Below are 18,996 nucleotides of genomic sequence, written 5' to 3'. Positions count from 1 at the left end.
TCCTAGTAAAAAACTTTTTCCTAATGTCCAACCTAGACCTCCCGCCCTGCAACTTGAGACCATTGCTCCTTGTTCTGTCATCTGCCACCACCGAGAACAGCCTAGCCCCATCCTCCCTGGAACCCCCTTTCAGGTAGTTAAAGGCCGCTATCAAATCCCCCCTCACTCTTCTCTTTTGCAGACTAAACAAGCCCAGTTCCCTCAGCCTCTCCTCAAAAGTCCTGTGCTCCAGCCCCCTAATCATTTTGGTTGCCCTCCGCTGCACTCTCTCTAACTTGTCCACATCCTTTTTGTAGTGCGGGGCCCAAAACTGGACACAATATTCTAAATGCGGCCTCACCAATGCCGAATAGAGGGGAATAATCACTTCCCGTGACCTGCTGGCAATGCCCCTCCTAATGCAGCCCAATATGCCATTAGCCTTCTTGACAACCAGGGCACACTGCTGACTCTTTTATGTGTATCAAAAGTAATCTTGTCACTAAGATCTTTATGATAAAGGATACATTAAGACTACATGAGACAACTTACTCAAAACATTTTATGCATGCGTCCGAACACGCGCACACACACACTAGTCCCAGACACAACCAATGATAAAATATACTATACTGCCTCCAAATATTTCATTTTTGGTTGTGTCTGGGACTGGCATTTTCAACTACTTATTTCTCTGTCATTGACTGCAATTTGCAATGCTGCAGCCAATGCCATTTTGTAGACTGGGAGTGCTCACATAGTGATACAATTTAAATCCTCCATCTCCAGAGACGAAGCACATTACCCATTTTATGCCTTGGTCTGATAGTGAAGTTCAAAAGTTACAGTTAAAGTGAGGATGGTGAGAGAAATGGTGATTCTATGTGTCTGCGTCAACACACAAGTACATGTAAACATAAAGACTCATAGTATTCAAACAGTGTTAAGCAAACTCTAGAAGAAAGGTATATAACTTGTTAAAATAAAAGCAAAACCAATACAAAGGTTTAGGTAGTAATATTTTTTTTTACAGTAAACAATTGTGTTTTAGTCATAAGAAATAACAATTTATTGAACAAACATCCCCAAAAAACTACATTATTTACAGATTTCAGTCTATTTTAGCTTGCAACTGAGAAATGAAGAGGTAATGAAATATTGTGTAAAAAATTCAGGCTTTGTAGGAAACCTGGTAAGAATCCATTTAAACAACACTAGAGAGAGTTAAGACAATTGTCTAAAGACAATTGAATCCTACAGATTACAGGGGTTTATTTAAATTTAATTATTAAAACTGTAATTTAATGAATTTTAATAAAAAATAAATGACAAAAACAGAACCAAATGTTGTCACTAGAGGAATGCAAAGGCAATATAAGCAAATTAACAAAGGAAGGGGGAGAGAGAAAGAAAAATTATCAAAGTAGAATTTTCTCTCAAAGCCTAAGGTAAGGAAAAATTTAAACATAAGAACAGCCATACTGAGTCAGACCAATTGTCCATCAAGCCCAGTATCTTGTCTTCTGACCATGGCCAATGCCAGGTGCTTCAGAGGGAATGAACAGATCAGGCAATCGAGTGATCCATCCTCTCATCCATTTCCAGCTTCTGGTAATCAGACCCTACAGACACCCAGAACATGGAGTTGCATCCCTGACCATTTGGCTAACAGCTATTGATGGACCTATCCTCCTTGAACTTATCTAATTCTTTTTTGAACCCCATTATACTTTTGGCCTTCACAACATCTCCTGGCAACGAGTTCCACAGGTTGACTGTGCACTGTGTGAAGACGTATTTCCTATTGTTTGTTTTAAACCTGCTGCCTATTAATTTCATTGGGTGATCCCTGGTTCTTGTGTTATGTGAAGGAGTAAATACTTCCTTATTCACTTTCTCCACACCATTCACAATTTTATAGACCATTTTCATATCCCCTCTTAGTTGTCACTTCCAAGCTGAAAAGTTCCAGTCTTTTTAATTTGTCCTCATATGGAAGCTGTTCCATACTCAATAATTTTTGTTGCCCTTCTCTGCACCTTTTCCAATTCTAATACATCTTTTTTGAGATGGGGTGATCAGAACTACATGCAGCATTCAAGGTGTGAGCATACCACAGATGTATATAGTAGCATGATGATTTCTGTCCTATTATCTATCCCTTTCCTAACATTGTTAGCTCTTTTGACTACTGCTGCACATTGAGTGGATGTTTTCAGAGAGCTATCCCACAATGACTCCAAGAGCTCTTTTCTTTTAGCAAAGAACTGGAGAGTTGAGTAGAACAAAGTGAATATGTGCAGCAAGTTTAACCACAAACAAAGTTAGAGCCTCAGAACTTTGCATGATAAGCTGCTAAAAATCCATTACCCAACAGCCTGAATAGTGCATAGAGTAGTACAATATATTATTTTAAAATAAACAAAATCTGTCATTCAAATACCCTAGATCAAAATTGTGATGACTAATAATGGATTAACATAGAATCATATATCATAGAAATGTAGGACTGGAATGGACCTCGAGAAGTCATCAAGTCCAGTCCCCTGTGCTGAGGCAGAACGAAGTAAACCTAGACTATCCCCGACAGGTATTTGTCTAACCTCTACTTAAAAACCTCCAGTGATGGGGATTTCCTTGGAAGCTTATACCAGAGCTCAACTACCCTTACCATTAGAACATTTTTCCTAATATCTAATCTAAATCTCGTTTGCTGCAGATTAAGCCCATTACTTATTGTCCTATCTTCAGGGAACACTGAAAACTGATCCTAATCCTCTTTATAACAGGCCTTAACATATATAAAAGATATTATCAGGTCACCCCCTCAGTCTTCTTTCCTCAAGATTAAACATGTCCAATTTTTTGTAACCTTTCCTCATAGGCCAGGTTTTCTAAACCTTGTATTCACTTTTGTTGCTCTCTTCTGGGCTCTCTCCAATTTCTCCAGATCTTTCCTAAAGTGTGGCACCCAGAATAGGACAAAGTATTCTAAATGAGTGCCAAGCAGAGTGGGACAGTTACCTCCCATGCCTTGCATACGACACTCCTATTAATACACCCCACGATATTAGCCTTTTTCACAATTGCATCTCATTGTTGACTCATTCAATTTATGATCCCCTATAAGCCCCAGATCCTTTTCAGCAGTACTACCATCTAGCCAGTCATTCCCCATTTTGTAGTTATGCATTTGACTTTTCCAAACTGAAGTATTTTACATTTGTCTTAACTGAATTTCATCTTGTTGATTTCAGGCCAATTCTCCAATTTGTCAAGGTCATTTTGAATTCTGATCATGTCCTCCAGAGTGCTTACGATCCTTCCCAGCTTGGTATCATCTGCAAATTTTATAAGCACACTTTCCACTCCATTATCCAAGTCATTAATGAAAATATTGAATAGTACGAGGCCCAGGACTGATGTCACAGGACCCCACTCAATATCAGACTGGTCAAAGAATTCTGGTCAACTATTGATAAACGTTCTAAGGTCTGGATACTGATTACCCATTTGGGCCTAATCCAAAGCTCACAGAAGTCAATGGGAGTCTTTCCATTGACATCAATGGGCTGTGCACAAGGCCCTCATAGATTAACTGAACCTTCCAGAATCATCACTCCTTGCTTTTCCAGTTCCTCTACAAGTTTATGAAAAAGTCAATCCGGATCAAGAGTCTTCAGCAGGTTAGTTCAAAGTCCTTTTGGCCAACAGCAGAAGCACTTACCAGGGGCTATGGGCAAGTTTTGTAGCTTATTCTGAAGTAGCATGTGGCAGTTATAGCCCCTGCTGTTCCCTATTTTAAATTCCATTAACTCAAAATCTTCTTCTTTATTAACTTTCACCTCAGAATACCTTTGAATGCTCAAATTGTACTTTGGGAGCCACTACCAGGGAAGCCCCAGAAATAATAGAAACAGTGAGGTCAGGAAGAAGAGGAGACTCTGAAACAGAAGGTATGAAGTACAGCAAACATTCAAATCAGATTCCAAATTTCAGAAGCATTGTTCTGAGGACAGACAAAAGTTTGCATAGTTCTAGTTCTGAAATGGTTCAACCATCTCAACTAGTGGCAGAAATGAAAAACAAAGGTTAAAGATAAAAGTCCATACCTGACACATACCACTAAGTCTTATGATTGTCAAAAATATGATCATTATGATCTGGAATGTCTTTTTAGACTTCACACAATGGCAATGGAAAGGGAGCGGGAAAAACAAATCTAGTAAGATTCATGGTTGCATTCATGATGTTAACATTTATTGTATGATCATATAATAATTAATATTTCCAACTGCAAAAATCACCTTAAATACCCCAACATTGTAGCTGACTAATTCAAGTTTTGTAAAAAATATACACCTGACATCCCTGTAATTCACAAATTATGACATGATAAAAATGTATGAAACATAGAACTTTGATAAGCCACAAGGTAGAAAAATATTAATTTATGGAGGTTTAAACAGAGAATCTTCCTTTGCTGACAAAAAATTCACTGTTTTAAACAGGTATAGAACAAAATGGATTTTTTTCCTCTTCTGATGGACATTATAGTTCAAGCAGTGCACGCGCACGTACACATTGGTTGGGACCTCATTATACGATGGTGTGCAATAAATAAAGACATATTCCAGTCAAGATTATTCTGTATATTGAGCAGGATTTTGGCACTCTGGTTTCCAGCCTGCTACAAAGAATTGGCATATATTTCTTGTTCTATTTTTCTACCTCTCAGAGATGTTTACAGCTTATAATAACTGTGAGAAAACAAATTAGTCAATTTCTGCTAAGAAAAGGAAACCAAATAATGCAATCAACAGAAAGTTCCATTTGCGCATTATTGATGGCAAAACACTTACAGTAGGAGAAGTTGTGCAAAATAAACATATTACATTCACAAAAATAAGCTTGTGGGACTCATAGTTTTTCAGATTGGCCAACTGGTGACTAACTGTCAATGCCAACAAACCCTTTTCACATCTATAATCCATGAACTTTTGGCTGATGTATGACAAGTCTAAAGCACTACAGGAGGAGAAAAGTTTTTCATTGGACAACAGGTGGTGAAGAAGACATTGGAGTACTTCATCTAGCAGTCACCCATCCTATTGGCATACTTAATGTTGCTCCATTAAACCTTTGATTTTTCATCCTGTTGCAAATGACGAACTTTTCATGTTCATTCATACAATTATCAACTAAGCAGGCAGAGGGCAGTTTACTGACTAATGTGTCAATATTATTCATTCTCTGTTAGAACTGTGATTTAAAAGGTTTCAATTACAATAATTACAATAAATGAGCCCCTTAATTTAATTTGCTGAACCACTTATGCCTCCAAGTTTGATGTGACAACTATTAGAGATGTTTGATGATGCAGGCACTTGCAAAAACTCAATCTGTTTCACCACCAGTGCTTCTTACATTTTGCCATGTCCCACTTCTCATTCCAACACTCAATGCTATTTGATTAATCTTGGAAATCACATTTTGCCTTTTTCTTCTGCTCACTCCTTTTACAGAAGTGAAACAAAAAGCTAAGTTTGCAGGCGCTAAGTCAAAAACACTTTGGTACTTCCTCTCCATATCTGTTGCTATTGATATATCTCATGTGTTTTCACAAGATATTATTTCAGGGTATGGATTTTATTATTGCTTTTGTCTGTTGAAATTGTTTAATAGTTTTAGCTTTGCCCACTTCAGAACATTCTCAATTATTTCATGACATCTTGATATAGCAAACATGATACAGTTAAAAAAACACAGACCATGGACCATGCTCCTTTTATCTATTTACATTAACATCCATTTTTCACCCTCTCCCCTTAGTAAGACTTTCCCACTGCCATTAAACAAAATATCAGCTCTTTGTGAAACTGGCACATACAGATCTTAGGAAACACAAAATAGCAATTTCTAATTGAAAAGTGTACATTTTGGAGTAAAGTGTGTCCTGGACAGTGATACGGGAGTTTGCAGGGAAATGAAAATCTGTCCAGCTTTCTGATGCTGATCAGTTCATACTTTTGAACAGCTGTGAGACTATGGCATATTTTTTGCTTTTATATTAATCAAAATTTGCTGTATCTTGTTCCACACTTCTTCAGTATTTAAGCTTTAAAATTGATTTCATCTAGGACCAACTGGTCTTCTGTTTAACTCTAATTTGTTTAAGTTAACAAGACAGATCTTAGCATTATGCAGATTCTGAAATCTGTCTTACTTATTGATAAAACTTTTTCTACAGAAAATAATTATCCCTCACTTTAGGAAGCCATGAAATACAGCAGATATGCATACATATATACATACACTCTAAAATGAGATTCTTGGCTTTTTTTGATGTCATGTCTAATAAAGATATAAACATATCACCATGTCATATCAGGCCTGTATAATAGGATTTCAGTTTCTATTCATCAAAATATCCTCAAAAACTACCAGAATTTCCTATGCTATTATCGTAAGAAAAAAATCCTTAAAACTTCACTTTAAAAACGTTGTCTGCTCTCTGTGTCATACTAAGTATGCTAAACGGTAAACTAGACCAAACTGAACAAATTAGGAGAGAACTGAATTTTCATGTCTGCAACATAGTGCCATGTGCATATGCAAACCGCTTCAGATAGTGATTAAATTAAGATTTTGAGGAGTGGGAGAATTATAAGCCTAGCTGGCTTCAAGACTGAGCTTGATAAATGTACAGAGGGGGTGTTATAGGAATTATAGGCCTAACTGGGTTCAAGAGTGAGCTTGATAAATTTATGGAGGGGATGGTATGATGGGAAAGCCTAATTTGGCAATTGACTGAACTTTGACAACTAGTGGTAAATATGCCCAATGGCCTGTGATGGGATGTTAGATGGGGTGGGTTCTGAGTTACTACAGAGAATTTGTTCTGGGTGTCTGGCTGGTGAGTCTTGACCACATGCTCAGGGTTTATCTGATTGCCATAATTGGGGTTGGGAAGGAATCTTCCCCCAGGGCAGATTGGCATAGACCCTGGGGGTTTTTCACCTTCCTCTGCAGCATGGGGCATGGGTCACTTGCTGGTGGGTTCTCTGTACCTTGACGTCTTTAAATTATTATTTGAGGACTTCAATAACTCAGTCTTAGGTTAGAGATTTGTTACAGGAATGGGTGGGTGAGGTTCTGTGGCCTGCGTTGTGCAGGAGGTCAGACTAGATAATCAGAATGGTCCCTTCCGACCATGTAGTCTGAGAGTCTGTGAGATCTGGGCTATGTTGGTTCATGCACATTAGACCCACATTTCAGAAAAATTCAGGGGGTGCAGGGCAAAGCTGCATCAGCATCCACACTTCTGCCTCCTCACTGAGGCCACAGCAGATCAAGCACGGTTAAGGGGCCAGTCCTACTCTGAAGGAGGAAGGGTGAGCTGGTCCTACCCCAGGGAGGTGAGAAGGGCAGCAGGCCACAAGTGGTGTCTCACACATGGCTGGCCTGGGGCAGGGACCGGAGCCCTTCCCACTGTTCTCAGCCTTGGCCCAGGCCACTGCTGCTGCTTCCTGTCTGCCCAGAGGGGGAGAAAGAGGTGGTGCTGACAATGTGGCAATTAGGAACCCTGGCCTGGCCTGCCCCTCAGTGGCTGCTGGAGGAAACAGTACACACTGGCTGGTGAGGAGCTACGAAAATGATGGGATGAGGGAGGCAACTGCCCACTCATCCCATAGTAAATGACGTCTGTGACGCACATTACTGCAGCAGAAACATCTCAATGAAGGAAGGCTGGTGGCTCAGGTTCACTGCCCTGACATCAGAATCTTTAGGGGAGCTTAAATGGATACTCACTCCCATGTAAGCGGACTCAGTGAGCCTTTTGAAGACTCATGCTCTCTTGCTGTATGAAACCTAAAGGGTGGAAGCTGGTTGCCGTCTGATTCCCTCACCCCCCTCCATCACTTTGGAGTAGCATGTCTCTACTCTTGATTTAACTGCACATTCACTTGTCTCCACTACCTGATATCCCTTCTAAAATCCTGCTATTGGATCTTTAGTGGGAATATTCCAGCAGCAGACACTAAATAGAGCCAGAACAAATATTTAATGAAATGAACAGAGAATGTCACCAAATAAATACTACAGAGGAAGCAGGGTACAGTCTCCTTTTTAGCAATAATGTGTGTTTTTCACTCATGGTTATATTGTCAGCAAAAATCTTTGATAAAATCACAACTTTCAAATAAGTACATTCATATGCCCATTATCATGCATACATATTTTCAATTATATACTCATATGTTAATAAGCTATTTATTGGTTGAAATGTAATGCCACATCTCTAGCCAGTACTTCATGTTTTAAATGCTAAGACAACTTAATCTTTTAAAAAGCTATTCAAGTTGAAAGACAATGGTATATTTAATCTTGGGGGCGAGAGTGGGGGTAAGGGTGGGGAAGGGAAGCGATGAATGGTATTACTTGCTTTTAAAAACCTGTTAACATTTTAAATGGCAAAGAAAACAGCTATCAGCAGTGCCATTTCTGTATCTCATTTTCCTTCACAATATGACTTTTTTTATTTTAACGAACAGTATTAATTTTTAAATTAGACTATTTTAAAGGTAGGATAATAATCTCTATTTTCCTTGTTATTGTTGAGCTTTCGTCAATTGGTAAAATGGTTTCATCAGTCTGGAGATAGATTATTCTGGACTTCCTAAAATTTGATTATTAGGAAATAAAGCTATCACAGTGATGTTTTATACTAAAGCAAAATGCTAAAATTTTGATTAAAGTATTTCCATTTTTGGCACACTGTAGTTTTATTAAAACACTGGAGAAATAAAGGGTCAGTTTAGACCTTCAGTAGACCTGCACATATTTTAAGTTCCAAGGAACTGATCCTTACAAAGAATTTAGGCATATGCACAATTTTGCTCACGTGTGCAGACTTCAATGGGACTACTCAGTGGAGCAAAGTCATGCACTTATCTAAGATCCTGATTCAACAAAATATTTAAGCACATGCTTAAACTTATATGCATAATTAAATGCTTGGCTAAATTGGAAACAAATCAGATTTTTTTCTCTATTTATAAAATATTTTGCTGTGTAATCTTAAAATTTTTTTAAAAAATTTAGCAGCTTCTTGACAATGTATAGAAAAATGAATGGGAGCCCTCAAACAATTGATGTACGTCAGCATATTATTCTTTCTTCCATAACTCAGAAGAGTTACCCTGCAGTTATCTGGGATCATGGATTGTCTCTTCATTTTAAAAGCTCTAAGTAATGGATTTAATTTCAACTGAGCCTATGAGAACAAGCTGTGCAGATATCATTCCACAAACAAGTTTTCAAAGCATACAAAATTAAATCCATATGCTGCTGAGATGAAGCACAATAAAGCATCACTGAGATAATCTATAGTTAAAATGATGGTGTATGACTTATGATTAAGCTTCATTACCTGCAGAGCAAGGGGCTTCCATCTCATATTTTTCAGTAAAGCTGGTGCTGAGGTAAGCATGCTCTGAGGTCGTTTTTTCAAAGTTAAGATAACACCACTCGGATCCTCTCGTAGTGCATTCACCAAATTTTTCAACTGCCACCCCACCTGGTAACCAGCAAAATCATTACAATAAAATTGAGGTTCAGTATTCAAGAGGTAATGTTCCCTTTTTAATAAGATTAGAAAAATAACATAATATGTATGTGTATATATTTTAGGAGATTAACTCTGTAAAAATGTCAAAATTTAAATTACAGTATTAGAAAACATGCCAACTAAAAATAATACTTGTTATGACACACTAAAATGGGTATGTACTATTTCAGCTATTAGAAGAGTAAACTACTGCTACTCCATCCTAAATACATAGTTTAATCTCATAGTGACTTTTAAACTAATTATAACTAAGCACTGATGCATTTCCTTAGAGGCTATAGGGTTAAAAGGACCTAGCCTCTATCTCTTACAGTCTAATCCAGAGTAACATAATTTAACTATATATCTTTTGCTTCATAATTACTGTAAACAATACTAAATATATGTTGCCATACCTCTTCTCTTTGAAAATGCTAATATTATACTATTAATATTATTGTAAGCACCATTAAAATAGTACTACTTCAGGCTGATGCAAGCATAACAGGTTTCAGTAAAAGCTTCTACTCTTTATGATGCTATAAAATAAATTTAGAGGGCTAGTTAATTTAAACACCACAGCTTTTGAAATTTTGTTCTCAATAATTTCATCCATTTAAATTACAATAAATTAATAAATGAAATATAATCTAGCTACTATACTTGAACATCTGTCCAAAAATAAATGTTCCCATTTACATTACAGTACTTTGCAAATATTCTGAAATATGACACTTCGTGAGTGTGAAATGACTAGTTGTCCTTTTCTTCTAAATACTTGGTAGATTTTTTTGGAATAATTTGTTGTATATAAACTTTTGAAAATAAAGAATGTTATTATGGTACACAACTTGAGTGAGCTTTTCAAAAGGGACTAATGATAGATTTTGGATGGTAGCATGAGAGACCTTAAAGTTACCTGATTTTCAGAGAGCAAGCCCTCAATGTATGGTTTTTTTAAAAAAAACGAAATCAGGCCCATTAAAGTGTCTCAGATTGACCTCCTAAAAGCTGAGGTAACCAAAATCACAAGTCACTAGAAAATCTTAGCTTATGTGTTTAGAAAGCTATTTGTTTTAACATATCTGACACCCATGAAATCTCTCTTTCCTTTTCTCCTTTTAAACATTAATAGCTAACTATGTTTTCTTCTAACTTTAAAGGATCATGATTAAAACTATTCTTAATTTTTTTTTCTTTTTACAAGAAAAAGATTACTCAAAATACAAATTTCTAATTGGTATATGAAATTTACAACACTTTGAAGTAAATACATATAGTATAATGCTACCTATAGTGTGCTGCTACTTATGGAAGGATAAGATGGAAAAATATCATGAAGTGGAGCATTGACGTTGTCCTTCATTAGTCTAGTATACCAGTGAAATAAATCTGCTTGTTGTTTCCCTTTTTTTTTAACAAGGAATTTACTGTTGGGTGCATGAGAACAAACTCAGACTTACTGCAAAACTGGTAACCAAACTTCTGCTGCTAAGAAATAAAGTGCAATGTAAAATGCTCAAAATATACATATTATTTAGTTTGCTCATCCATTATATGCCAGATCACACATTGATTTTTCCAATCACCAATTATTTTTAGAGCTGCTGCTCTGTGATGAATATGCAATATGCCAATCTAAACCAGTCATCATGCCTATGTCAATAGTCTTGAGGCACAGAAAGGCTGACACATCACTATTCTTCATGTGCTACATGAACCTAGTAATCATTTCTCAGTACAGCAACTACATTGCACGAAAAGTTAAGTTCTCATCTTCTCTCCATCAAGGATGTGTATGTACAGTATAGCAATGTAAACAAGAAAGCAGAACACTGACAAAATTGCTCCTATGGAATCCCTTCTGGACTTGACTATTGATTTCTAAGCATGGCTGGAACTTCATTATATATTGGTGGAAAGAAGATGAGAACTTAACATTTCATAGGTTCAATATATAAAAATCCAGAATAACATAATTTAATTATATATCTTGTGTTTCATAATTACTGTAAACTCTACTAAATATGTTGCCATACCTCTTCTAATTTTGCTATAGCATTTTGGGAAAACTATACATATTTATCAAGATTTGTAGAATACATTCTCCATTTTGCCATAGTCTCCATTTTACTTTAATAATATGTGCAGTAACTAGAAGGTTACAAGGTAAAATTTAGAACGTTTGGTTCTGAATACTATTATCTTAAGAAAAACCATCTTGTCTGTCCATAATGGTGTTTCCTGATTCACATGGTCTTGATCTATGCTCTCAGAAAGACTGAATTAAAAGTCCACTGTTAATAGTACTGTAATAATATTGTCAAGCACCCTCTCTATATATTTAAGACACTGTACATTTTAATTCTGTAACAATGTATACCGACTGAAAAGAGATTTCTGTGAAGAAATCCTGGTGCAGAATGAAGCAACACTAATAGTCTTGAAGAGGACGACATGATTCAAGTTATGGAGTTATGCCAGTATGCCGGGGTGTGCACAGGAATAAAAATGTGTTTTTGGAGGCGCACTTTCTGTGCTCCACACTGCCAGAGGAGCTAGCTCTCCCTCTGGGTCTGTAGGAGCTGTCATCTCCTGTCCTGGCCCCGGGCAGGAGGAGCTCACTTTCCCCACTCCGGCCCCAGAGGAGTCTGTTCCCCAGCCGATTGGGGGCATCCGTGCCCCTGCTTGCCACCCTCCTTGTGCATTCCCCTGCCAGCATGCAAGGTTCTTGTCATATAAATCGGAATGAGGTTGCATGAGAGAATCATGCCTTGTGCTTTAATGCCATCCACTTTCTCAGTGTAACAGGCAGAAAGATATATAAACAAACTGATTTTCTGTTTACGCTAGCAGGCTTTTTTTTTTTTTTTTAAACTACTTAACATACATTTTCAAACTATGCAGAGATGAACACTGTCCTGCTTTTAAACTATGTGATACTTTCATATAAATGGAAGATTCTCTAACATTTGCATGAGAATTGTGGGATTAAAGAGAAACTGAAAATTGTTAGGATTTGTATATTCCAATTTAGATTCTCTGGAGCAAAAGCAATTTTCCTTGACTAAGACTTTTCCCATGAAAAATTAGCTATAATCTTCAAATTAAGTCCACCTTCTGCTTTCATTGATGCCCTAATAAGAATCTCATTTCTGGTCCAGTCAGCCCTCAGACTGCTTCATCTCAATACTAAATTTCTTGAGGGGAACAAACCATCTATCAGATTGGCAAAGACAGATTAAGGGAAAATGCTACTCAGCATTGATGATCTCCAGGAAGCATAAACAAATCAAATATCATCATACTTCTTATTTCTGCACTGAGATCCTAACCAGGAAGGATATGATGACAGCAAAACAGAATAAAACAGAAGTATTAATACAAACTAAACAACAGATTTAATTTTATTTTAGTAGGGCGGGTGGGTTAAAAGTAGGAACAGGAGGGGGAGCATGCCTGAAACTGAAAAATTTCAGAGCAAGCTAAAGGCACTGGATCAAAGCCCTCTTCCAAGTAATCTAAATTTATCTTCCAGGAGCTCTCTTCAAAATCTCCCTGCTACCATCACACCCAGCAATTCCCAGTTTCCTCCTTCAAGATTTCAGACTTAGACTTTCAGCACCTCTAGGAGTCCTGGGCACCCTCCCTTTAGTGTAGACCAACAGTGGGATTGTGGTTGGAGACAAGACAGTAGGGTAACTTGGCTGCTTGTATTGGCTGCTTTCTTTGTATGACACAGTACACATATTTTGTCACTGAAACATCTTGTTTTTTAGATCTTGCTGTTGTGAGAGGCTTGATTGTGTCTCGGAAGGCCTACCCAAATTCCAAGCAGCTACCCTCCTACTTCATGCAAAGCTGGCTGAATTGCTGCCAATTGCCACTCTGTTTACTGCTATTCTCATTTATTCACGAGGGGAACTGGTAAGAAAAGTCACCTCACAACAGACAGGAGAACCAGCTGTCAGTCAGATCACTGAGTACATGTGTATGAACACAATGGGTCAACTTCAGTGATACTACTGGTGTCCTACCACCTTCCCCCACAGTAGATAATTGCATTAAGGAGAGGCAAAATTTAGCCCTGTATGACTTGGGGAACGCAGTTTAATGCCACTGTACATCGTTTCCCCCATCTATTATGTTCCATCTACTTTGTAAGGCAATTTGAATTCCTTAGATAAAATATGCTTCTAATTGCTTAAAAAAAAATTGGAAAAGAAATTAAAAGCAGTCATAAGTATTAAAGCTCTCTCCAAAATTCTTTATAAAGAAGGCTTCTTCCAAATTGCTGTAACCCACAAAAACCCATGCACCAAAAATAGGAACTTCAGTACTCATTATTCTGTGGGCTGCATGAGGATGAACATATATGTATTTCTCACAAGTTGATTCATTTACCACCAATATTAAATTCAGGGCCATTTATTTCTAAATATTTATCACTATACAATACTAAACCAATTCTGTTTCAGTTTGTCTTGTTTTGTAGATCTTGAGGTAAACAACAAACCAAATCTGGACACCCAAAGTTGCTATATGCAAGAATTTCCAGTTTTCATTTTATTATGAGACAAATAATTTAAAAGGATATAAAAATTACACAATATTTTACAAAATAAGCACAATGTGGCAGAGCTATGTTTGAGCTCTCAAACTCACCATTAAATTTCCTGGCTTTTGAATGCCTGGTTCTAACTATTGCATTAATACTAGCTTTTTGTATGGAATTTCAAAATGCATTAATAAAAGTCAGTTAGTAAACAACTAGGATTTGGTTAAAGAGCAGAAGTAATTTACAAAGCAACAATGTTTTTAGACCACCATATTTGATGCATTTTATTATCTTAATTTCTGTGGATTATCCCATGTACCATAAAGAGGAAAAATAAACAAACCAAACCAAAAAGACATCAAGGTTTTAATACTTATTTAAGCATTCAAGGGAAAGAAGAATTTAATTTCCAGCAAACTCCTTTATTTGAAACCCGTTGAAGGATTCAGAGTTTGTTTTGGTTGGATGGGATTGCTTGGGTTTGTTTTAGCACATTGTATTTTAACTCAGGATATTACTTAGGAGTCCTACCTATCCACTTTTAAAAGTTAAGATTAATAGAAGTAACTTAAAAATAATTTACAACATCCATTTTTTTCAATGTGATCTAATCATGACAGGTCTTTCTAGTTGGAGGCTCACCCCATTGTTTCATTTTGCTAAGTAGAATGCATGTTACCTCTGACTCAGGACACATTACTCACGTTATAGTTGATTATCTAGAGGTAGAGCCTGTAATGACAGAGACACATAGATCTTTAAGGATGACGAGAACTACAGCTGCAACAAACTCCCCTCTTTAGCATGTGAACCCTGCTTGTAGTAGGTACCTCTGGGTTATAGTGTCACAACAGTCTAAAATAATACTTTTATTCTGAATTCCTCTTTTCAGTTGCTGCTATAATTTGTTTAAAAAAAATTTTTTTTCCCCTTTCTCTTAGCCCAGAAACTCTCCCCCTCCCAAAGTTAGTAAAATCTTAATCCATTTTTAAATTGTCTGGATATGAAAAAATACTCTGTATCTTGATCATTTAAAAAATACCTATGTCTAAAATCTTCACACTTAGCATATATGCAAGAAGAGACTGCACCTTCCTTATGATTGTATACAGCTTAGCACATTGTGGATACTACAGAAAATAAATAGTGCAAGCACTACTCTCAACCAAATTCTTCTCTTTATGCCACTTCAGAAAAACTGATATTAGCAACACTCTTTCCTTTATCTACTTTCCTAAAGTAAAACGGGAGAGATTCTAACTATTCCCTTGCCTGCCGTCATGGCAAATCAAATCACGTGTGGTGCAAAGGATGGTCAGCCTTCTAATCCCTCTCCTCTCCCCACCTCCACATCCTTCTGGCATTTTGCAAGAGCGGTGTACTGGGACTGACTTCCTGCTCCTTTGGCATGCCAGATAGTAACCCTGCTCCCCATCCCCCAAAAGCTAGGTTAGCACTTTCAGAAGCACCTGTTCTCATGGACCGGGCGCAGCGGCCCCCACCCTCGCACACATGGAAATGATGAAATACCGGGTTTTTTCAGGACCTCCTGTGGGCATTGCACTAGTTGCTCCTTTCTTGGGGGAGGGGCTGGGAAGGAATTTTTCCCTCACCACCAGATTGACCAAGGTGACCTGTGAGAGGAGTTTGCCTTCCCCAAAGCAAGTTCAGGGAGAGCTTGGTTGGAGCAAACATGAAACAGGAGTTAGGCTATGATGTTGCAATTCACTGTGTAAACATGGAGCGATGTTCAGTGCAGGTACTCCATCGGTACTCCATCCATACTGTGCTCAGATCAAATGGATCGGTAAAGGATTTAAAGGAGTGGAAATGGGGCGCTCCTATGATTGGCACAGCAGGGAACCAACCCACCCCTATATATCATCCCCCCCCCCCCCGAAACCCTCATTCGAGGACCTCATGGTGTGGTCCTAGCAGCAGGGTGGCTGGGGAACAGGACAGGTAATGGGAAGTGCTGACAGAAGCTCTCTCTCCCCCCCCCCCCCCGGGTATATATTTAAATGATTATGGAATTACCTGCGCTATACACTTATCTGCTAGGTACTCCCAGATATTTAAGAATAAATTTGCAACCTAATTAAACCATATCCAGTGTCTCCTTCTTCCAGCATAACAGGACAAAGTGGATCTATGGAAGAGGGTTGGTGGTAAACAATGCCTCCATGAAGGGAGGATTATATTTTTTGCATCTATATTAACTTGTTCCTGACCTACAGTTGTGATGAAAAAGAGAAACTGGTGATGTCATTAGATTTTTAGAGGAAAAGAATCATTTTCTGCTAAATATAAACTGTAAGGCCTTTTATACTGTTTTCCTGCTTAGCAAACATGCAGATTCTATCAAAAGATGTAATTAGAAGTTATTGTTGTAGGAACTCTAAGCTCTCATGCTACTACCTTTCTTTAATTTTGCTTGTGACTGATCAAAAATCGTCCCTCAATATTTTTTGCTCTCAGATGCGACCTTGTAAATAAAAAGCAAAACTGAATGTGTGGTAGGGGGCGGGAGGGCTCCATTCACACTAATAATGATCAGTTATTTAGCAATAACTCAATAAATCAATCCAAAAACTTTTTAACAAATTACCTGAATATGTGAATGGTCAGCTTGCACTCCTCATAATGAATAAAAATTTAATAATTATGTATGAAACAGTACATTGAATCTCTGAAACTATTACCCAAATAATTAATAACCTGCTGCTCCGTTAAAATGGTTTGATATGCAGTCAGCCATGTGGTGAAACAAAATATTAAAGTAAAGGAAGCATTTTTATTTTGCCAATGGTTGGATTGGTAACATCACCTTAAGCTATCTGACATGAGGTTGGTAAATAAGCAGACTGGCTCCCCCTAAAAGATGTCAGAGGGAAGGATGTCAACTGGCAGTCCTATGAAAGCCCAGAGAGCAGGAGGCAAACAGTAGGTTTACCTATTCCCTCCCCTCACTCCTTCTAAAGACATGCTGCAGGGCTCCCTCCTCCAGAATATATTATAGGGTAAGGAAGGGGTGGATGCCTAAAGTTTAAAGAAACATCCACAGATTCCAAATTCTGAATTTTTTCAGGTTAGCTCAACTCCAGTAATGAATAATAAATACTCCACATTTCTATATTTTTCATCCAAATATCTTCCAGTGCTTTACAAAGGTCTGTATGTATTATGCTTATCCATCCTGTGATTCTGAATGAGGAACACATAACTTGCCTTATATTAAGAAGTTTGATTTTGAAATAAAGTTAAATACCATTTTAAAAGTCTGTACTACACATGCAGTTATGCTTTTCTCATTAATTTTAGTCATACCCAAAAGAGAGATGGCATCAAAATACACCACCATACCAACATAGTTTGCGTATAAACTATATTGAAGCAGATGACATCTTTTACTTGATAATTAACAAATGTTTATAAAACACTAGGAGATTAAGTATCGTTATGCTTTTGTGAAGTATTGTTATGCTAATTTTACAGATGTGTAAACTAAAGTACAGAGAAGTTAAGTGACTTTCCAAAGGATACACAGTCATGAGCAGAGCTGATAATAGAACCCAGGAGAATACCCTGCTCTAAACACTAAAACAATATTCCCTCATCATAAGATTTATTTAATTGTGTTCCCAGACTCTTAGCTGACAGGACCACTAATTGACTTAATTGTTTCACTTACTTGATCTTTGACTAAAAGCGGTAAATATGCCCAAGGGCCTGTGATGGGATGTTAGATGGGGTGGGTTCTGAGTTACTACAGATAATTTTTTCCAGGTGTGTGACTGGTGAGTCTTGCCCACATGCTCATGGCTGATCGCCATATTTGGGGACAGGAAGGAATTTTCACCCAGGGCAGATTGGCAGAGGCCCTGGGGTTTTTCGCCTTCCTTTGCAGTATGGGGCACAGGTCACTTGCTGGTGGATTCTCTGTACCTTGATGTCTTTAAACCATGATTTGAGGACCTAGGTAACTCAGTCATAGGTTAGGGGTCTATTACAGGAGAGGGTGGGTGAGGTTCTGTGGCTTGCGTTGTGCAGGAGGTCAGACTAGATGATCATAATGGTCCCTTCTGATCTTAAAGTTTATGAGTCTACTCATACAGCTCCCACCACTGTAATATCAGAGTGCCTCACAAACAATATATCTTTACAACACCTGTGATTTAGGAAGTTATTTGCATTTTACATATGTGAAACTCAGGCACAGAGAGATTAAGCAAGTTTCCCAAGGAAACACAGGAAGTTTGTGGCACAACAGGGAAGTGTACACCAAGAACTCCTGAGTCCCAATCCAGTGGCCTAATCCATAAAACCATCCTTCAGGAGAGTTATGGTAAATGTAGTAACCTTTCTAGATATCATAAATGAAATAAATTAATCATAAAGCAAAAATGTATAATCTCTAATTAGAAATATTGTTCATTCAGTAATAGCCTTTAACTTTGACTTTTCACCTACACAGTGACTTATAGAAGTTTTAAGCCAATTTTTACAAATTTTTTGTCTCAAACAATAGCATAGAAAATCTTTAAGTGCATTCTTGAACAATTAAAATCACTACATTCATGGAAGGCAGGGGAAACAGAGGGATACTGAAAAAGCGTAACTGCACTGATCTGGGTACACCTGGTTTTAAAAGCTACACTGAGCATGTGAATGGGATACTTGCAGGGAAGTGATAGAAAATTGTTCATTTTCCTAGTTAAGCCTCCATTATAGGAATCCGTGCACGTGGCTGTGTATTGTATGTTCTCTGATTAAAAGTCTTAAAACTGTAGCCAGCATGACTTGCCAGATTTCCAGTGTGCTGGCATGAGTCATTCTCACTCCAATAGTT

The 18,996-nt window shown here is 37.6% G+C and overlaps 1 protein-coding gene across 2 annotated transcripts in view; it reads right to left on the bottom strand.

Annotated features, from left to right (window-relative positions):
* CNKSR2 (connector enhancer of kinase suppressor of Ras 2) overlaps nt 1–18,996 on the bottom strand; it is a 330,096-nt gene that overhangs the window by 135,702 nt on the left and 175,398 nt on the right. Inside the window, exon 9 of one of the 2 annotated variants that reach the window (XM_067545020.1) lies at nt 9,413–9,559. The exons of the other annotated variant lie outside the window; for it this stretch is intronic. Within the exon in view, the coding sequence (XP_067401121.1) occupies nt 9,413–9,559 (147 nt within the window). The remainder of the gene's footprint in view (nt 1–9,412; nt 9,560–18,996) is intronic. 2 annotated transcript variants of the gene reach the window in all.

This window comes from Emydura macquarii, unplaced genomic scaffold (genome assembly GCF_026122565.2).
Source record: "Emydura macquarii macquarii isolate MOO-44397 ecotype Brisbane River unplaced genomic scaffold, CSIRO-AGI_Emac_v2 contig_1043, whole genome shotgun sequence".
Lineage (NCBI taxonomy): Eukaryota > Metazoa > Chordata > Testudines > Chelidae > Emydura > Emydura macquarii.
Note: the sequence above shows the minus strand (reverse complement) of the source record. Positions and strands in the feature narration are given on the sequence as shown.